Below are 23,069 nucleotides of genomic sequence, written 5' to 3'. Positions count from 1 at the left end.
ATTAAAAAAAAAAAGTTAGAATTGAGTTTGTGGTGGATAGCAGTGTGAATCCAGGACTTGCAAATGGCTTTATTTCCTTGTTATTGAAAAAGATTAGATTCAATTAAATGACAAACCTCTGTTGTGGAAAGCACTAAATGTTGTATTGTTATCCAAGACAATTTAAATTTGAATGGTATGAAACATGGGAGGAAATCACCTGTAAAATTTTTCATTGTATGGACAAGTGTTCGTAAACACACATGCTAATGATCCTATTAAAATTAATTTGCCTATTTAATTATTCATACCCACTTAATCAAATATTGCACTTTGCTAACAATCTTTAACAATTTATTTTGGTTCCAGTAGTAAGAATGTATATTCAAGCTTTTGACAACATGTGCAAATATGCTTTTATCAGAGAGTACTTATTTAACTTTTTGTCCCAGTATAAACCTTAGAGGCAAGTCTTATAGTCAAAGACGTTGGAGAGAATAGAAGAAAACATGTGAGTAATACATACCGTTCCATGCATAAAATCATCTCAATAAAAGTTAAGTACCAGAATAAGTGTTATTTAGGTAATATATATTAAACAAAATAAAAATCACATTACCGTGTTTCTTGAAAATAATATTCACTTCTACAATCATTCACATGCTCAATTTTATTTTCATTTTAATTAAGAAATCTAGACTTAAAACAAATCCTCTTTCTATGCATTGTTGTTAGAGCAAGCTTTATTACACATTGACTTCTTTGAGGTCAATTAGAGTTTTGCCATTGATGTCAATGGAGCCAGGATTTCACTCATTATTTATAATTATTGGACTTATTACTCCCAAATAGATTGTAAATTGCAAAATTTTCAAATCATTTCATTCACTAATCTTAAACATTTTTTTCAACCTACCAAGGCCAATTGGCAAAAACAAAAAACAAACGTAACAGCAATCAAACTCTTTCTTCCTTATTCGTTTCCTTTTCATATCCACCTATCCACTACGGTCCAGAAAATTAAGCATAAATGTTAGTTTGATAGATCTGCCACAGACAATAACTCATCATTTTTGGAACTCCATGTCATTCCTTCTGGGTAAAAGTTTCCATACAAAAAGTAACACTCACAAAGTATTTTAATACAATGCTTTCAATAAATATTAAAAACCAGAGAAAGACAAATAAAGAAAATCCACTTTCTGTAGTATTCAAGCCTAGTGTAATAGTGTCATTCAAAGCCTTAAAATCAGCTTCCTTGCCAATTACAGCATTCAGAATACACATTCTTTTTAAGGAAGGGATTCAGAACCTTCCAAGATAAGGCCCTTAGTTGTTTCCTTGTGTACATATGTGTGGTATCTCATGCGGAGCGAAGAAAATTCACACAGTCAACACAGCTGCAAACAAGTCAGGAATCTCCTTTATTCTTTTCTACTACCCCCTTATATAGTTAAGTCTGGTTACATAAGAACCAATCATGCGGGCTAACATCATACATGCTAGCAATCTAATTGGACAAAAAGAAAAATCACGCGCTTACCATGCCTCTAATCACCCCTGATTGGCCAACCGCAATGACGCAATCCCCGACCACACAAAGAACGATCTACAGCCTCTTCCCCTCTCTTCTCCCGAACCAATCGCTCTGTGTGAGACACAGAAAACAAGCGGATCCGAGGCGCGAGCTGCAGCCCGGACCGGCCCCCCCAGCACTCCCCGCCACAGCCACAGGGCTCCGGCCGAGGAGGCAACGGGCACTCATGCGTGGCAGCTGCCGCCCACCTCTGCCTGCGGAGCGCCCCGCGCAGAGATCCACACATGCCTGAGACCAGAGTGGGAGCGGTGCTGAGCCCGGCCGCCCGGGTTCCCTGTGCTGCCTGGCCGGGGCCCCAGCAGCGCCCGGTGCCCGAGAGTATGAGAGGGAGCGAGGAGTGGGGGCCGTGGCCCGAGCCACTCACCTCCTCTCCCGGACGGCAGCAGCAGAGAGACTGGCCGGGGGGAAGCAATGGGGCAGCGAGGAGGCGGCAGCTTCACGCGAAGAGCCCGGACACAACCCCGGTCCAGGGCCGCACCCCATCCACCTAGATCAGTGTAGGGAGAATAAGTCCCCACACCTCCCCCTTTCTTTTCAAACAAGGCCGTGGCAATGCGCATAAGACTTTGTCATAATATATAAACAAAACAAGGAGCAAAACAAGAAAAGCAATACAATCATTAATAGATACAATTTAGTGTGTAATAGTGAAGTAAACCAAGTTGGTTAACCAAAATTATTAAGCCAATCCCAGGGAGGATTCTATCCCTGGGTAAGGTTATACACATTATTCTATAATCAATAGTTGCTCGATTTTACAAAACTGCACAACGTATACTATCTGCATCTTACAACTTAACTAATAATTACAAGTTTCTAATTAAAGTCAGGAAAGAGGAAGCGTAGATCCGGGATGGTATCGTCGTTTGCCGCTTCTATATCAGGATCGTGTGGTTGCTTATCACGTCGCTGGGTGAGCCACGGTCGAACCCACTTCGCGGGGATCCATCTGGGACCTGTAGTAGTAGAAACACAGGCATAGCCCCTTCCCCATGTTAATAAATCCACAGGACCTTGCCACTTTTGATCTGTATAATTAAACCATCGGACCTGTGGGCGGGGCAATTGGCAATCTTGGCCCATAGCACCAGCGATATGTCGCGTAACTGGTGGGACATTATGGGTTCCTACCTGTAACCAATTAAGCACATATAGAGCCTTTGAAAGGCGAGCATGGGGCGTACGGGACAATGGATCAGCATCGGGGGCAACTCCCCCTTTTTGTTTTAACAAAAGAAGCTTTAATGAGGCATGAGAGTGTTCCACAATAGCTTGGCCGGTGGAATTGCCAGGGACACCGGTAACATGAGAAATTCCCCATAAGGAAAGAAAGCGAGCTGTATGACGAGAAATATATCCAACGCCTTTGTCCGTTTTTATGGATGCAGGAATGCCCATAACAGCAAAGCAGACCTGCCAATGTTTAATAACATCCCGAGAACCAGTACTGGCTAACACTGTAGCCCACAAAAGTCCTGAAAAGGTGTCCACTGTGACGTGAATATATTTAAGGGAGCCAAACTCAGGAAAAAGGGTAATATCTGTTTGCCAAATTTGTAAGGAGGACAAACCACGAGGGTTAACACCAGAGGCAAGGGAAGGGGGTACAACATGCTGTTGACAACTAGGACATGAGGCCACAAGGGCACGAGTGGTAGCCAAAGGGAGCTTAAATTGTCAGGCTAAGGCACGGGCAGATTGGTGGAAAAAATCATGCGAAAGGCGAGCCTGAGCAAAGGAGTCAGGGACATGAACTGAACCAACCAATTGGTCAATGATGGCGTTGCCCTGGGCAAGACCATCAACAATACCAGAATGACTGCGAATATGAGTAATAAAATAGGGGCAGGAACGGGCATCAAGTAAATGCCAAAGTCGCAAAAGGGCTTGCCACAGCCCAGAATTAGACACTTGTCTCAGAAGAGAATGTTCCAAGTGACATGTCACACCCACAGCATAAAGAGAATCACTAACAATATTAAGAGGGGTGGTGGGCCACTTGACAAAGGCACGAATAATGGCTTGAAATTCCAAAACTTGGAGAGATCCCTCAGCCACGACCAGCTCGTGATGCCAAGCACCGGCCGTATGCCACAGAAGGCCGGCGCGGGCCATCTTGCCACTGGCATCAGTAAATACAGTAAGTCCTTGCACAGGGGAAGATTGTCGCATGACCACCTTTTCTAAGGGAATCGTTACTGACAAAAGGCGATGAGAGGGATAATGATTGGTAAGACGACCAGTATAACATAACAAAGCAACAGCAAAAGAAACATCATTAGCAAGAATGAGGGAAAGTAACAAAGCATTAAAAGGCACATAAATAACATCAGGGTCAGCGCCCGTAATTGCAACAGTACGGGAAAGGGCTGTCACAATAAGTGATGCAATGGCTTCCAATCGAGTGGTAACTGTTTTGGAAAATTGAGAAGATGGAAAAATCCATTCAAGTCCGACGAGAGGATCAGGTAAATCCGGGAGCCATTGAAAAAGTAGCGCCTCCAGGGAGGTATCTCTAGAAAGGATTGCTAGGGATACAGGTGAACCCGGGAGAACACGGCCGGAATACCGAAGCGTGACCTTATTGGCAATAGTGCGAAGAGCAACTTCATGTTGTGGTTGCAAGGAGCGAGGAGCGGGGGCTGCGGCCCGAGCCACTCGCCTCCTCTCCCGGACGGCGGCAGCAGAGAGACTGGCCCGGGGGGAAGCAAGGGGGCAGCGAGGAGGCGGCAGCTTCACGCGAAGAGCCCGGACACAACCCCGGTCCAGCGCCGCACCCCATCCACCTAGATCAGTGTAGGGAGAATAAGTCCCCACACATATGTGTGCACGCGCACACACAGAAAGCTTGCTTTTTTTAAACCTTGTATTCTTTGCAAACTAAAAAAGAGGGATGAAGAAAAGGCTGCTTATACAAAAACAGAAAGAATGTCTATACACTTGGAAGTATACCCAAATAAGTGTCAGAATCTCACTTCTGTCATCCTGTTGGAGTAAAATTAAATTTTCCCAAGCCAGCTAATTAATCAAGTAGGGCTTCTGGAAAGCCATAAAAAGGAGTATTTACAAGAATGCCTAGAGGCAGGGACGGCTCTAGCCATTTTGCCACCCCAAGCACGGCAGCACGCCGCAGGGGGCACTCTGCCGGTCGCCGGTCCCGCGGTTCCGGTGGACCTCCCACAGGCGTGTCTGCGGATGCTCCACCGAAGCCGCGGGACCAGCGGACCCTCCGCAGGGACGCCTGCGGGAGATCCACCGGAGCTGCGGGACCAGCGGACCCTCTGCAGGTACGCCTGCAGGAGGTCCACTGGAGCCGCCTGCCACCCTCCCGGCTACCGGCAGAGCGCCTCCCGCGGCATGCCGCGCCAAGCACGTGCTTGGCGTGCTGGGGTCTGGAGCCGCCCCTGCCTAGAGGTTGCAACAAATTTAATAGCACTCTGGAAATAATTCCATGGCCAGCTATCTCTTAAAATGTAAATTAGCATGCCCACACTGTCTGTTTAAAATCTGTTTTGTATAGACTCAATGCAGCCAAATTCTTAAACATATGCATAACTTTAACCATATGCCTAAGTCCATCCCATCTCAGCAAAGAAGTTAAGCATGTGCTTAAGTTTCATTGACAGTAATGGAACATTAGCACACGCACAGTGTTAAACACATAATTAAGTGATTTGCTGAACTGAGACCTAAAAGACTAGATTAAATTACCCAGTTGTTTATAATTTGGTTTTCACAATCTTGGTCCTGCTAGTGAAGGCATGGGGCTGGACTCAATGACCTTTCAAGGTCCCTTCCAGTTCTAGGAGATAGGAATATCTCCAATTATTTATTTTTTATTTTTATTTATTTGTCTACATGGCACCAATAACAGGATGCTGCCCTTTGGCAGTGCTTTATACTTGAATATTATGTATATCAACTGCTCACGACCAACTTATATATCCATGAAAATGGGACGTGGGAAAGATGAGGTTTTCATAATCAATAGTTTTGATTGACATACAGGACCTAAAAAGTTGACTATAGTTTCAGATCTGATGTCAAATTGGACAATGGTTTCACTCATGTCTATGATTAGGTATGGAGCAGTGGTACTAATTTTGTAATTTTATAAACACAGCTTTAGAAATTTAAAACCTTTTCTTTGCCATTCACCTGGCAAGGTCTCAGTGATAATCAAGCATCTCTGAGGTGATAACAACATAAGGAACTGATTTTTACTCTCCTTGTGCTCAGTGCCCCTTCACTTCACTCGGTTTTCTTGCAGCTTTGAATTTATATTTATATTTCTAGATAAACTGATATACTTATTCTAATGTGGACAAGAATAACCTGTGTTTAAGTCTAAAATATGTAGAGTTTGGGGCAGATAGCTCTAAAAAAGGATTGAAATCAGGAGGAAACCAGAGAGCAATAATAACAAAAGTAAATAAATGAGAAGATATGACCTGATGTTGGAGGGCAGGTGAACATGTGGTGGACCTTAATGGAAAATGACATTCTATGGGTAATAACATTCATTTAAATTTTAGGTCTCCCCAAAAGAATGAAAATGTGCAAGATATTTTTCAGAAAATAAGACAATTGTATTATTTTTCAGGGAAAAAACCACAAAAAGACATTTTTATTTTACATATTGTTTCTTTATATTTCATATCAATTTAATGTTCAGTAACTTGACTTCATACACCATATGCACAGATTGTTGCCTCAATGGAAGATGCTTAGATATAACTTTGATGAATGCCATGTAAGTAAATGAGTCAACAGTAAGATAGAGAACTAGACAGCACTGAGGGATTTGCCTTTGTACACTACAGCTAGGCTTGGTCAAAAAGTTTCTTCTTTTTCCCCACAATGATGTCCTAGCAGAATCAGCATCATTGTGTGAATTTTTTTTCCTGTTAGGTTATGTAATTAAAAACCTAGATATCTTGTTTTACTTCCTTTTCTCACATCCTTGGACAACTGGATACCAAGTTGTGGAAGATATTTCCTGGAGTAGTTTCTACCTACCTGGCAGACATTAGCAATGTAAGAGGGTAGCTCTGGGTATGCCTCAAGATCTAATACATGTGTAGCTTGTGGGCTGTCTGAACAGTTCTGTTTATCTTTGATATATTTTGGACTAGGAATACAAGACACAATTTCAACTCTTTGTAAATAAGAACCCTTAGCTTACTTTGTCTATTTTATGGTTGTTCTATAAACTTGCCTCCAGGGCTATCATTCAGTCCGTATATTCCACCAGGTATCACATTTTTGTTGTGAATTCACATTAGTGTGTAGTTATGTACCTCTTATGTCTCTATTTGTCATATGAAAAAACCCGCTATTTTTTGCATGTTTACATGTTAGTATTGCTTTAGCCATGCTTACTCCAGCTGAGTGCCCTACAATGTAAACATGGAATGGAATTTATTGGCAATTAACTCTGTAAGCTGTGTATGCTGATACAAAGTAAGTTTGAGTATATCTATTAAGTATTTTTCAGGGATGAATGCTCTGTTTATAGTTTCCATTGGCTATATTGTCCCAGCTACATAGCATTAAACACTTCCATGTTCACTTGCAGTTCAAAGTTAAGCTCCAGCTCTTCCTTTTCTACCTCAGTGACATCATAGTGGTATCAACATCAGAAGTCTATTAATTCAATAGCTATTCTTTTGTCTTAAGTAAAGTGAGCGCTAGTTTGATCACAAGTGTGTATTTTGGATGTACATATCAGGCAGAGTGACTGGGGAAGGGAGGACTGAGTTCCTAAGTGAATGCGTCAAACAACGTAGAAGCCAACAAACTGCCAGTAGAAGAGTGAGAAAATCAGAATTCGTTAACAGTCCCTTTTACCAGTGGCCAAGAGTTTTTTAATGGTTCTATGTGGAAGGAAAGAATTGGCATATGGTGTGTGCTCGATAGAAAAGCATAAGCTTAGTTTGGTTTTTGCTTAATTGAAACGTGCCATTCTTTTTATAACTAAGAAGACTGTCAATGGCTGGAATAGCAGTGACAACAACTTTGGAGCCTCTTCTGGACTCTCCTTCCAATGAAAGACTTTGATAGGTGCTTACTACAGAGGAAGTCTGTTTGGGGGCAAAGAAAAAGGACAAAAATGGCACCCATGATGATAAGAGTAATATGGAACAGAGGTCAGATATCTAACAAAAACTGAGCAAACTCCATGTATAACAATACAAGCCTACCGGAAACGTCTATTAACTTATACAGACAACAAAATTACACAGGAAAGACCACATCACCACATTTGACAGCTAAGATTTTTCATTACAGATGATTTTATATGACTACTACATGTCAACTTTTTGCTACAAAAAACACCAATCAATTCCACTCTAATCTCCATAGAATTGACAATTAAGTAACTGACTGTCTCGCCAAAAGACATGTATCTGCATCTCCACTGACTCAAGGGATGAGCTCTCAAAACAGTCTAGCATTCACAGAAGTGTCTGGAGTATCATCCTTATATTTATACAAACCATATCTGAAAGTTAAACTACAGTCCAATATTAACATTCTTGCTCTTTAGCCAGGATTTGAATCCCAGACATTCCAATTTCTAACCTCCTCACTGGGTACACTATTGAAGGGCTTAAAGTCACACCTTGGGGATGGGAAAGCTATCACCGCAAAAGTTGAGATTAAACTATAAACATTGTTCTTTCCAATATAGTGCATTTTACTTGATCACAGTTTTTCTGGAGAAGCACAATAATTGTAACATTTTGGAGCAACAAATTACACCCCTGCTACATGATGACAAGCTTGTAAAAGGTGTTACATAGGCACTGAGGTTATAGCACCAATGTTGCCGTGTCTGCTTTTGTTTCTCAACTAAGTCCTGTTTTGCATACTATAATAGGTATTGACTTAGGTCCTGCCCACACGATATGACTTCTGATTAATGTTTTAACAGTTGGAGGCACAGACATCGTAACTGGCTATGAATAACACAGTTCAAATTATGTCGTAGTCCAGAAATCTTTACAGGATTACAGTCCTAGAAACAACAACTCTAAAACTCCCATGAAGGATCATCTTTGGTTAAATTTTAATAAAAATGAAAGTCCAAAAACAAAATAAAAACAAACCAAATAAAACCCTCTAAAAAAAAACCCAAACAAATGCAACATATGTCATTCAATATTACAAAATGTTGAGACTAAGTTAAGATTGCTAAACTAACAGAAGTCAGGAGAGTCAAAGTTCTCATTGACACTCTGTACTCTGATCTGACATAACATATGAGCTATAGTCACAAGGCACAGCTAAACGATGTAAATCTGAGGGTCACAGTTTTAACATAGAACATACTGGCTTTTAGCTACTTTCACAAACATTCCAGTGTTATTTTTACAATATTTCCTAAGGAGTAATACAAATGCTGATTGATGGCTATATGTTTAACTGCTTTTTGCTGATTTTCAAGATCTAAGCACTAAGGGGTTATGTAAAAATAGTGCTTTATCCCTATACTTCTATGGAATGGGGGTTCCCATTCTTTTTTGTGATGGCATCAGTAACTCTGTTTACTGCACTGTACATAACTTATAGGAGTTCCTAACATACTGAACTAGTGTCGTATATCAGGGACTCCTTGGTCAGCACAGTAAATAAACTAACCTCTAGTTACTAATATAAGTTTCTTATTCACTTGATATTTCAAATGGGTCATTCAACTGATAACGTCTCCTGTTTTTCCCTGCTTAATCTTTGCTTTTAATGAAAAAACTATCTACATATACCAAAATGCACGGGGAGATTTTGCATCAGTTATATTTCTTCCTTACAAATTTTGCAAAGAACATTCTTCTATGAATTTCAGTTATTACAACTAAACCACATATTCCAAAATATCTACAGAATCCAGTTTTCTTGTTAATCAATGGCATTATTTGGCTCTGCTTCTGAATTGTTTTTTTCAATTATTGCTAATTAAGATTTTAGATTTCTGTTTACATTTTATCTTTAACATTTGTATGTTCAGCCATATCTTTTTTTTTTTTTTATAAAACATAAGCTATGTTCATAGGTAGTACTGTTTAAACATAACACTACACTGGAGGATGAAGGCATAATGAATGCAGCCCTTAGTGATGGGATTTCCTTAAGGTTAACTGCTTGAAGTTCATTCATTCCTATTCACTCTAAAATTGAATACAGTTTTCCTCAGTTACTGGACAATTTAGAATCCTGGAATGTAGTTAATTTACAGTAAATCAAATCCTATAATGAGTAATGACTAAAAGAGGTGAAAGACACATTTGTCCCAGAACAATACAATTATATAGACGTCAAAGTTATTTAAAAAACAAAGAAAGGTTACCTACCAGTTCAACTCGTCCAAAACCTCCAACTCCAAGAGTGTCAATGATGTTGAAATCAGACAGTTTCAGGTTGGCGAAGAAGGCAGCTTCAGCTTCATATCTGGATTTTTTTATATGAAAAAATGGAAATTTCTTAGAGGTGCAAACCTGGGTATTGCATAAGATTGTACCTGAATGGCATGAGTGTGGAACAGGATTTACCTGGTTAACTTCCATCTTGTGTCAAAGTCTGTGTTTGTTCACACTCATAGTTTTGTTGGTCCCAATTGTAAAGTATAACATATATTTGCACTTTTTTCCCCAAAGTAGGAAAATCAAAGTTTCTACTGTGTGTCTATAAAACAAATTTTTGTACTGTAATTCAATTCCAGTTATCAGTTGAACGCTATATTTTGACACTTCCTATTAATCTTCTGCTGAGGACTGTTTTGCCTTTTAGTATTTCTGGAAGATAAAGTCTCTCATATGGGTTTCCCTTATCCACAGGCTAGCAGTAGTTTCTATAAATGTTTATTGAAAATAGCAAGATCATTAAGGTCCCTAGAGAGCACTCACAGCCAAGTTATATGAAATCCGATCCAATAAGCTGAGGGCTGGTGTGCAAATGTCTGAAATGAATGACTTCAGACACATATTAACATTCCTAAAAATGTATCTTCACTTCTTTTATATTATAAGCTTATTTAGAGCAGAAATTCCCACCTAGTATCCGATAGTCCTGAAGCTTTCTCTTTAGCCTGTGTACAAGTGGCTTGCAATAAAAGCTCACACAGCACTAACTATGCAAGCATGCAAATCTGACACGTGCAAGCCTGCCAAAATAAGCTTCCCACAAATATACTTGTGAATATGAATCCCTTAAAATATCTCCTTGTTGAGGATTATGGTATTTTTAGAAGGCTCAGAAGGCAGATGGATGAACAGGATCCACCCGCTTAATAAACTTTGGACAAGGAGGCATTCAGTTGCCAAAAAAGTCCCTAGTGCATGTGCATAGTCAAATGCAACATTTGACATTCAGGAACACAGAATTGTATGTGAAAGTAATGTTGACAGGATTATGAACACAAGCATGCAGGGTAGGAATTGTTTAGTGAGTTTACCGATATACAATATTTAATTTTATGCCCATATTTTGCATTTAGAGGATCCAAATAGCCTACAAAGTGCTATTTCATGATAAGATAACAAGTAAGCATAGCTCACTACAGATAAGGTTTTAATATTTTCTGATAATAATACAGTCATGATAAAATGTCATAACGTTATTGATGATCATATACGCCTATCAATCCACCTATCTTTTTAATGTAGCTAATATATCTTATCTAAACTGTCAGGGCTGTCACTGAATAATCTAATCTAATTCAATCACGGAATGTAACTGATTTACTCCTACCTGATTCCCCTCAAGCCAGCATTCGTTATTCTTTTAAAAGTGAAAGGACATTGTGAGGTCAGGGAAAGCAGCAGTTGACCTGTTCCAAGGTAACAGAGGAGCAGAAAAAGAGGGATAGGGGTGGGGAAGGTGTTTGGAGTGGCCTTATATAACAAAGTCCAAATTAAAACATAATACAAGGCAATCCTATCTTGTGGTTTCTGATGACAAATTAGTTGAGTTCTGCTTTATTATTTATAATGTTGTCAGATTCTCTCAATAACCTTGAGCCTATGGCCATAGCAGTCTGACTGCATCTGATATTGGAAGCTAATCAGTGCTGAGTCTGTTTAATACTTGGAATAACCTTGCATGACATGTCTGCTTATTGATTATTTTATACTAGCCATGATGTGCATATTAAACTGGCAACATAAAAACTAAGTGTTGTTGGTAAATAAAAGGTCTACTTATAAATCTAATTTCTAAATAACAAAGAACAAATTACATTAGCAGTTGCAATCTAGTCAGGAAGACATTACTTCAGTCTGGCTGTCTGGACGAATTTAAACTATAAATATATTGCAGTTTGTGACTTCTAATGTTGTAGCTCTTTTGGCTGATTTGCTACATTTAATAGTTTCTAGGGTTTAGATGTAATGGTAGGGCTGAGATCCTGTCAAGGATTTGCACCCTAGTGTTGAACCAACTGATGGAATGCTTCCCATTGCCAAGGCACAAAGCACCACATTAGCCATCCTGTGGCGGGAAGGAGCAAGACAATGTGGTGACTGGGTTTATCAAATGGGGCACTCTATATGCATTAAGCCAAGTCATTTATTCCACAACATAGGACATGTGATATGCACTTGGGGAGTGCCATGCTGGCCAACCCATGATGTCAGGGAGGCATAGGATCCTGCCCTCTTCCCCAATCCTGGGAAACTTGATTGGATTTCTCCAAAGCTGAGGAAGCAGGGGATCTGACATGCTAAGTGCATTTTTTCAAATGTTGTTAAGGCCTCCACGATCAGTTTTTGCATAGGAAAGACATGGAATAAATCATTTTCATTTCTATAATGCCTTTTATGCTGAAAGACTGTAAAGTGCTCCATAAACTATGTACAGTTCATTCAATTCCACTTGAAAGGAGAAAGCCTGCCCCAACATCCCAAAATAGAGTACAGATGAAGAGGTGCTCTTTCTGATTCTTGGGTATTCCGTGAACCCTCTTTAAAACCCCCAGTAAAAAAGAGCATTTTGCAGCAAGCATATATCCTTCATCTTTCTGTGTAAAGAGTCACAAAAATTGATGCTCTAATGGCAGCTTTTAAATTGGGCTTTCTCTCTTAATAAAAAAAGTTAATTAAAAATATCTTTAAGCTTCTGTGATGCATTATTTAATTTTTCTTCTTTTTGGCTAATTTTGTTTGGTAAATAGCCTGGTCTTCTGTGGTCAGTTCAATGAAGACTGCAAAGCAAATTTTGTACAGTGTGCCAGATACTTTGTCATAGGCATTATAGAAAAGAAAGAAATGAATTGTATATATTCTGAAATAAAAACATATGTAAAAGAAAGTGTACAGACCAGACAACAATCCTGTTTGGTCTAACAATGATAATTACACCCTAATTCTGTTTCATTCCTAAAAGTAAAAGTCAAACTCTAATCCCATTCAACCTCTGATAAAAGAAGCAGACTCTCATCCTATTCTGTTTCTTAAGGAAAATTATTTAGGGCCAAATTCTGCCCTTATATATGTGCATGTAAATCCTTGAAAAAATTGAAGTCAGTCTGGAGTAACTTCACTGAAGTCAGTTATTTCAGATTTCCTGGATGTCATTTAAAAAAAGATTGGCCCACAGGCCATGGAAAACTTTGCCTACATAGCTAAGGAGAAAATTTAGCCCCTACCTCTAACAGTCAAAGATTTGCATTGGGTTTTAGCTGTACACCTAACTTTAACAGGAGTCATATAGCTCAACACTGGGAAAACCTAGCAGTAAATCTATAATGTAATTTAAACAAAAATATCAGAGTGAGAACATGCCTGTTCGTGCCATAAATTAGGAATCAACTCTTTATCCTAGTTGCCCTTAATACCAAGGATATGACTTCAGTCTACCTTCTTCTTATCCATTAATTTGATTGTGTGCTGCTTTCTAAACAAAAAACGGAATGATACTGGAGTATGCACACTCTCAGAAACAGGTTCAGTCACACTACTAGTGGCAGAAAATGGGCAAATATAGTACGTTCAAACCATTCTGTCTACAACATTGAAATAAGATTTCTCAATTTCATGTAAAAGAGAAGCAGTATGTTATACTTTTTACCAACTACGTTACATGTTATTCTATAGTGAATTTGCTTAATTCCAAAAATATTCTCCAAAGTGTATTTAGTCATAAAGGATTAGGAGGGCAGTTCAATGAGAACAGATACATGTGAAAGTTAAAAAATGTATGTAGGCAGACATGTCTTGTTTTGGGCAGTTCAAAGAACCAGCTGCTGACAGAGACATCCAGGTCCTTGGGAACCCACCCCAGCAGAGACAGGTTGAAATACTAGTGGGATGTTTATTACTCATGCTCTAGTGATAACTAGTGTGTTGTACAATCTGAAATAACTTGAATCTCCTTGGAAAAATATACACATAAGTTCTGCTCATATTTCTTAATGATTTCCATGCCAAAGATTCTAAAACTTTTCTCCAGCTGGCATGGCAGAAGTGCTTGAGGTAGGTTAGGGGAGAAGGTTATACACTAAATATCTGGCCTTGTAAATAAGGTCTCCAGGTTTGTTTGAACTAGCCTTGATCCTTTTTGACCTCTGGAAAGGTTGGTGACAGCCATAAAAATAACATTTAGTTATATAATTTAATAAAGTAATTAATGTATAGAGGTACAATGAGCAGCCACAGAGAGGTGAAAATACAAAGGAAAAAACGTGGATTGAAATTTTTCAAACAAAAAAAAGTTGATGTGTCAAATGTGGAAGGGGGAGTTAGCTTATTCTTAGCGAACATGGATTCTCACCAAAGTATTCAGCTGATAGGAGGAAAAAAACCAAACATGCCTTATAATCCAAGTTATCCATACAAAGCAATCAAACTTCTTTTAAAGCATTTTCAAGAATTTAGGCAGCAGGAGATGAAGGGAGTAAGGCAATCAACACCTACTGAATTTCAATGGGAACTGTCTGCCCAACTCCCTCAAGATCTTTTTTTCCTTAGATAAAGATAATACCTCACTCTTTTAATAGGAGAGATTCCCTTTGTCTTTGCAAACATTTAGGCATCTAATCTCCTTGCCTTGGATATTTAATGTCCATTTATGTTAGAGATGGACAGAAAATAAAACATAAGCTATAGTTCAGGTTTGACAGTGACAAAATCTCATGAGCTGTTCTAAGATTTTTTGCAAATCTGCATAGAAGCAATTTTGCCACCTTATTTCTTCTGAAATCTCATAAAAATGGTTATCCTTTTGATATCTCAGAAAACAAAACAAATAGTAGAAATCAGGCTTCTTCTGGTTCTTGTTTTGGCAGGTTTTGGTCTGGGGGCTTGTATCCAAACCACTTCCTTCCCAAAATTCAAAGAGTTCCAGTCAATGTCCTGATTTTATAGCACATTTAGTATTAACTGAAGTTATATGTTAAAAAAAAAGTTGTCAAGAGGCCCCAACCTGTTGCTGGTCACTATGCAGAAATCCCATTGCACAGAATTTCCCATTATTTTCAAACAGCAGTCACTGAATCAAGCCGTAAGAATTTGTATAATACATGTTATGCAGGGAAGCTGTGGTGAGGAAGGCATTTGGCTATTTGCATAGTATGTTGGAATGTCCACTTTCCAACTATTTAACTAACAGATTGCTGAATAAAAACACAAAGAATTACTTTGAAATAAATTTTAAATAGGACTTGAAATGTATCAAGAGTCACCACAATCTTAATCACTCAGGCACTCAAAAAAGAATGAGAAAATGACACAAGAACAGAAATTTGTAATTACCCTATTATTTAGTTTTACTGAGCTGGCTAATAAATGAACTTAATGTGTTGGGAAACATTAGACATCTGTTACTAAGCAATCATCTTCAATACAAAACTTGCCTTAATTCCATGAACACTGCCAACTACATGTAAATTGTAACCAATTGGGAGCCAACAATAAACTCACTGGAACTAATAAAATGACTTTAAAGGAAAAAAAAAGAACTTCTGTGCCTTTTCAAATGATATCTATTTATTCAATGACTAATTTCTTTGGTTTTACATTCCATTTTATTGGCCAGCTGAACTGATTCCATACACTAGCTATTTTGCCATCCTCAGTGCAATTTTGCAAAAGAGATTTTTGGACTCATTGCAGAATGTTAAATAAACTAGTTTTCTAGCATCTGGACGATTCTGTTCAAGTCTGGCCTACAGTAGGTCACATATGTAGTGTAATAATATGTAATAAGCTTTATGATCTCAACCTATTTAACTGGCACAGGACAATACCCCAAAAGCAAAACATATTTCCAAACAATTAATATTGCTTGCTCAGTAAGAGTCTAGAACTGCAATAAATTGGATGTGAGGTGGGCACATTTGTAGGACTAGTGCAGAAGGCTGCACAGTGCTAACTAGTACTTGTTCTGGGTGCAGGAATCAATCTGTATTTTAATCAGAAAAACATTCAATAACACAACCTAAATAAAAAAAAATATTCGTAGTTTAGCTCCCTCTTCGCAGTCGTCAAAAAGAACATTTTAGCTCTCTGAGTACTCTGCTTAAAGAATGTAATTTAAATAATCTATGAGACAGTGAAACAAACATTTCTTTATTTTATGCATTGTGACCTTAACTATCTCAATTTCAATATAATTGAACTGACTTTTATTTTGTTGTGGTTTATCATTTCCTACTGATTTTCAAGTGCTTTAAAGAAAAGCTTTGTAAAGTGGCATACTTGCCATCTTTAATATTAGTTTTCTGCCATTGGTATACTTACACATGTGTTGTGCAGAATTAGAGGTACACTAGTGGGATGTGTTTGGTCTAAAAGGAGACTGATGCAAAATTATTATGATTTGTTTCAGAAAGCAAGTTACACCTAATCTCCAACCTGGGTGAAATCCTGGCCTCACTGAAATTAATGGCAAAACTTTTATTGACTTAACTGAAGTCAGGATTTCATCCTTATAGCATCTTGTGTTTGTGTTACACAGGGAGCAGAAGGAAAGCCATTGCAACTTAGGGTCATCTCTAAGGCCCCAAAATACTTTAACTGTATTAAATAGCTGTATATTACAACTGTATCTGTAAATATATGAATGTATAGTATTAAATAGCTGTATATTACAACTGTAGCTGTAAATATATGAATGGATTCCATTGAATACATTAGGACTTACGTGCTTAAACTTACACGTGTGTTTATGTAGCTGGGGATATTTTGTGATATGACAACTTCTAAAACTGTTGGTTTTGATTATATTAAATAACACAGTCAATCAACTCCTGTACCGGAACAGTTTTAGGAGGAACTGTTATCCTGAACTGTGTATTGAAAATTTGTTAGCAAGCAACAGATTCTTCAGTGATGGTAATGAATCTGCTTTTTAGGGTAAGTAAATTGAAGGTGATAAACTGGTTTAAATTAGTGAAAGAATGAATTTCACCTAATGGAACTGCAACATTGAACACTTAAGAACAAAGTTTATGAAAAAGAATTTATCATCATTTCGATGATAAAGTATTTTCCTTCTTGTCTCTATGATCTGATATACTTACACTGTACCTTGTAAAATATACAAACTGCTGCCCTCCCATGGCTTCTGATGGCTATACAGATAACTTGCTATGCCAGTTCTAGGTGCATTTTCTGGACTGGATTTGTGTACACCAGTTGGTAAATAGAAGTGCAATCGTAGGCATTGGGGGATTAAATTCAAGCAATGAATATTCCTATTTGTTAGTAATGTAAACAAGAGGTAAATTATATTATTGTTTCAATTCCCACTGTATTATTGACTGTCCAATTTTTTGTAATGTAGTTTGGGATATTTATTTAAAGGTCAAATTTCAAATATTTTATTTCTACTATATGTGATTTACCCTTGGAGAATATGGAATTTATGAACGAACACATGGGCAAAAGCAAAAAATAAACATCTCATGTCGGTTTTGCATGAGATCCTTACCTTCAACTATGCCCTGTTTGTGTGGGGCACAGACGATAAATCAACTCGCACACCTTAGCCACATTCAGGCAACAGAGAGAAGTACGGAAGATCGACAGAATATATTACAAGCAGCATGATCCAGAGCCTGGAAATGCCTGTAAGCGGATTCTTGAGAGGCATTTTGTGTTTCTTTATAAGTCTGAACAGCTGCAGAGGTGTTGTCAGTCATCCTCTCAGAGGTCCCACCCTATGTGTGGGTACCAGTGATCTTCTATTGTATGTTCAGTTTGTTGGTCATCTTCAATATTACATACAGCTGGTGGAGATGTCCCTTAATGGACCATTGTAGTACAAAGAATTATGAAGATGATATTGCTCTTTCAGGATTCAATCCTGCAAGGGGCTGAGCATCCCCAGCTCCCACTGGCTTCAATGGGAGCTGAAGGACCTAAGCACCTCCCAGAATTGACCCTCAAGTTATCATTAGGTGCAGTGATGGCTGAGATGTCCAAGTCTGAGTACAAGAGGCAACAGCAGTAGACTGAATTTTCCTGAGTGGAAAAAAACACTTGTATAGGTAATGTCTATGTTTTGTATCTCCTATCTCCAGGTACCCATTAACTGATTTTTAGGTGCTCATTTGTGGCACAAAAATGCCCTTTCATACAGACCCCTTTTGAATGAATACTGCCATTGGTAAGATAAAAATGTCAAGAAAGAGGCCTTTTCTTCAATTATTTTACTGACAAATATATAGTAGTTATATAGTAGTACAGAAAACTGTATTTATTTTTATGGCCCATCAAATCATACTAGTAATGTCCCATTACATCAGATTAGTTTATTAGTTCATTTATTAATACAGTATCACAAAATCATACTGGGACTTCTCCATTTATAGGAAAAGACAAAATGATTCTAACAAGACGCTGCACTGTTTGATAAAAAGTAATGACACAACAAGACTTTGCCATACCCTTATTGAAGGATTGTCATTTTTGGCCTCTACAGCCCCTAGTGCTGCTGACCAGGAGGGGCTGGCCTGTTACTGCTATGATTCTGAACAGGACCTTTTGCCCTTTCCATATGCATATGGAACAGGAGGCATTCTAGTATGTCCATACACTCCATTTTCTGCAATTATTTGCTGTCCTCATGGTAGACCATATCTACAGGGGACAGACATGAGCAACACTTGGAATAAAAACAGATCTTTACTTAATAAAACAGCAACAGACAGGTATTTGCTGCACTCCCAGCAAGGGCACCAAAGAGCACCAAAGACAAAATCATCACATTAATCTTTCACCCCAATCTTACTTTTTCATAAATATTAAAGGAAAGGGAGAAGGAAATATATATTAGCAGGAAAAATATTCTAAAAGAAGAGGATAATAAAACCTTTCTTTAGTTCAGGTCTCCTTCTTCCAGACCAAGATCCTTCTGAGGTCAGCAGTGCAGTGGCTTTAATTCCTGGTTTAGCTGCTACCACTTCATTTTACCCTTTTTACTTTCTACTGAAAATCCAAATCAGAGAGATTATATTTGGATTTTTAAAAGCAATGAATAGTGAGCTTGTGCTTGCGGCAACTATGCAATTGAAAGTTACAGCTTCACAGACAATTGCATTAAAAAGAAAGGTATTCATTCTTTCCAAGTTAATGTTGCTAAGGCTATGCATTTTGGTTTAACCTACCACCACTTTAAATTACAGCGTACTTGCCTTTAATGAATTCCAAATCAGGAGAAATAGCATACCTCCTAGTTTAGATTTTCTAACAGAAAGTGAACATTTGAGTTGCAGCTAAAAGAGACATTAAAGCTATGGCATCACTAACTTCCTCTGGAAGGGGAAGGAGATCTGAAATTAAAAACATAAAGTTAAAAACTAACAGAGAAGTGATTTTTCACTAGAAAAAATATTTTTATTTATTTTCAAACTACATTACTTAGGAAGTAGAATTATTAAGTAATAGGCATGCAGTATCTATGTTCACAATTAGTTCATAATAATTTTAATGTTTTTGAACAATTCTAATACTCAGACAAATGAATAAGTCTGAATTCAAGGACACTGCAGACTAGGTATTGTAATGGGTCTAGTTTTACATAAAACTGCCATTGAATGCACTCAGGTTTATCTTAGATACAATAACCTAGAATGCTCTTCTCCTATTATTTATGTGCAAAGTCATATCTTATTTCCAAGCTGATAGTTGTATTTCTAAATAAATAAAAAAAAATAACAGTTTCTTAGTAAAAGGATAATGCCTAACAGTACTTTACACATGTTATGACTAGAAGTTAGTAATGGACCTTCCTTCTCTGGATAAATGTGTGGAGAGTACTTGATCAGCCTTAATTGAAAAATAAACCTGACAACCCTACGAATTAAGTGAGAAAGATTGCCAGAAATGGCTCATCTCATCCTATTGTTTGCTAAGTCGATAACCTGCTCTCCTCTGAAGTGAAAAAATACATTATTCTTTTCAAAAAGCATCACTGTTTTTGCTTTTGTCTGAGTCTAAATTCAACCTGTTGGCAGGAAAAAATGTGTATTATGACTCTGAAACTCCTCATTGTAACAAGATGTGTTTAGGTGGCTCACACACGGTTTACTGCAGTCTTACAAAATTCTATCTGCTCATTTAAGTAAATACTTTATTAAAATAATTTTTTTTGATGGGAGAGTAAAATGGTTTTTTTTTAATCATCATCCTAACTGTAAAGTTTGGGGAATAGATTTTGTGTCTGACCAATTGTCATGACAATTTTGCAATTACATTAAAAAACAACAGCAATTCACTGGGTCAGTCTTACCGTACGGACAGACAAAGCAAATCCAAAGCAAATCTTTGGTCACAGTATTAATAAGTTTACTTGCAGTCCTCAAATAAAATTGGTAATTTCCTTAAAATGTTAAACTGTACATTCAGTATGTATGAGAACAACAGAAATTTTAATGCAATCCGTTCAGACATCAAATATATGTGATGTAAGAAAATCCTTACAGTACATGTGTTTAACATGAAACAGAATTAAAGCTCTACTCTAGGATGAGATTTATTGTGCTAACTGAACAAGAGTTCACAAAAGATACTTCACACCAATTCCTCCTGCTATTATAAATTCTATCATATGGAATGCTATTGACAGAGGATGGTATTTTCAAAATGTCTTAAGGGAGTTAGGCACCCAATTTCTATTGAAAACCAATGGGAACTTGATGCCTAACTCCCTTAGGTGCATTTGAAAATGCCACCCAGAATAGTTATATCATGTACTTACAATATTAAATGCCGAATTCTGTCCTGCTACTCACGTAGGCTGAAAAGCCCACCTTCTTTCTTGGGCATTTGGTGAGGAGATGGATTGCTGGGATGAAGAGGTAGTGGGACTGCTGATAGGTGTTGATGTTAAGGGGGGTAGGGTTTTTTTTGCCCTTGGGCAGTTCATTGAACCTACTGAAATGACTTAGCATGGAGAATCATATCTGCACTGATGCTGACTCCAGTGAAGAGCTGAAGAGAGGAGTTGAAGAGGAGAGCATCAGTCCCTGATCTTAGGACTGCCAGAGCCAGTTTAGTCCAAGACAGATGTTAGGGCAGACTTGAGGGCTGTGTCCTGGCTATAATCAAAGCTATGGGTACCACTGGAAATAGCTTGGGCTTAGAAAAAACTCAAGGGTCCTGTAGGATGTGGTGGAGAGCTGACTATGCTGATCTTTTGGAGAAACTCTTACATCGGGGATATTTTCCAAGGGGCAATGAGCATATAGTGGCATTGTTGAGCTTTTACAGTGGTGAAGTCTATATACAAGAGCTGCAGTGCCTACATGAATTCCCCATAGTATGTCATGAAATATTATTTGCAGTTTAATAAGGTGCTTAGTGTTTAGAATGGGTACTCAAATAATTCAAATAAATGAAATATGAAATTCCCTTGGGTTCAATGGAACTTTAACTATCTAACTGAAAGAATACACTCAGTAATGTTCCATATATATGTGACTGATTAAATAGGCAGTATCTTTACTCTTATTTGGTACTTTCATTTTCTTTAGAACAATTAAACAGAACACTGCTGTTGACATTGCAACCAATTCATCCATCTAACAGTTGCTTTATCACTTTCGGTATAACTCCTATTTCCAGCAATTTAAAACTCAGCCATAAACATGTGATGCCAGCTGGAGTTTGCCAGGCAGGGTTCGGCCCTGGAGCCAATTATTTTTTGCCATGTGCCAAATCTTTTAAAAACATCATATTGATTTTTAAGAGTGCCAAGGCCTGCTGTGAGACTTTTGCTACTGACTTCATTAGAAACTAGACTAGACTCAGAAAATTTAAAACAAAACAAAACATGAAGCTTACAACAGTTTCCAACAAATTTTTGCACTTGTCAAACAGCACAATTTTAGCTCTTACTAGGAACAAGGGATTTTGATTATTTTAATTAAAATAGATGAGTTAAAATTTGAACATCTGGTAACAAAACATTTTTTAAATACTTAATTTTAATAAAGACATTTTTCTTTACACTGTATCTTTCCATAATAAGAACAAAGGACCAAAAGGCTGCAGAGCATCTGATGCACTCTACTGTGTCAATTTTATATAAACCTCTACTCCAATATAACGCTGTTCTCAGGAGCCAAAAAATCTTACTGCGTTATAGGTGAAACCGTGTTATATCGAACTTACATTGATCCACCGCAGTGCGCAGCCCTACCCTCACCGCTTTACCGCGTTGTATTCGAATTCATGTTATATCAGGTCACGTTATATTGAGGTAGAGGTGTACATACCTGAATATATGAACATATAAAAACTCAGTTTTTGGATTGTAAGGGTGTAAGGATGCCTTTGATACAGTTCCTCCCTCTGGTAGGTTCATATTGCTTACTTCTACTGCTAAAGCAACCCTGCAAAAGATATTTTTGACCCTGTCTCTGGCTAGTTCATAAAGGGCCAGGTCCAAAGACCATTGAAGTCAATGGGAAGATTCCCACTGATTTTGGATCAAAGTCCATGCTGGACAAGTGTTGGTGTGGGTTGACAGAAAAGCCTTTCACATGGCTGCTGAGATTGGTGCTTTAAGTCTCAGGGTTAGGGTTGGCTGGAAGCCAGATTTTTTGTTTCTCAGGATTTTGAAAAAAAAAATCTGTTCAGAAATGGAACAAAACCAAACATTTTTGAAATTTCCTGTGAAACAAAATTCTGAAAAAATACTGTTTGGGATCAACTGAAATTTTTGTTTAAATAAAATCAATATGTTTCATTATGATTTTGACTTGCTTCACTTTATACTATAAAATTAAAAAAAACCAACAACCCTGAAAGAAACATTTTCTAATGGAAAATTGTAACACATATTTTCAGTTTTGTCAAAATGGACACATTTCCATGAAACATTTTGCGTTCAAGGAATCAGCAAAATGTCTCCTCCGCTTTACTCATGATACAGGAAATCAGCTGAGAGGAGCAGGGCCTGCAAACTGTTAAGGACAATGTGCCATACATCACCTGCAGCTGGCTGGGAGAGATACTGTTTTATAAGAAACCTCAGACACATTCTGTGCCAATGG

The 23,069-nt window shown here is 38.0% G+C and overlaps 1 protein-coding gene across 7 annotated transcripts in view; it reads right to left on the bottom strand.

Annotated features, from left to right (window-relative positions):
* Positions 1 to 23,069, bottom strand: part of PRKG1 (protein kinase cGMP-dependent 1) — a 925,871-nt gene that overhangs the window by 50,281 nt on the left and 852,521 nt on the right. For 3 of the 7 annotated variants that reach the window (XM_030570100.1, XM_030570099.1, XM_030570101.1), the window contains one exon: positions 9,928 to 10,024. In XM_030570100.1, coding sequence (XP_030425960.1) covers positions 9,928 to 10,024 — 97 coding nt within the window. Of the gene's footprint in view, positions 1 to 9,927; positions 10,025 to 10,125; positions 10,147 to 10,626; positions 10,660 to 13,180; positions 13,186 to 17,500; positions 17,611 to 21,783; positions 21,789 to 23,069 lie in introns of those variants that run through there. The other 4 variants (XM_030570106.1, XM_030570102.1, XM_030570104.1 and 1 more) reach the window with 4 other exon arrangements.

The sequence above is a fragment of the Gopherus evgoodei genome, chromosome 7 (assembly GCF_007399415.2).
Source record: "Gopherus evgoodei ecotype Sinaloan lineage chromosome 7, rGopEvg1_v1.p, whole genome shotgun sequence".
NCBI lineage: Eukaryota > Metazoa > Chordata > Testudines > Testudinidae > Gopherus > Gopherus evgoodei.
Note: the sequence above shows the minus strand (reverse complement) of the source record. Positions and strands in the feature narration are given on the sequence as shown.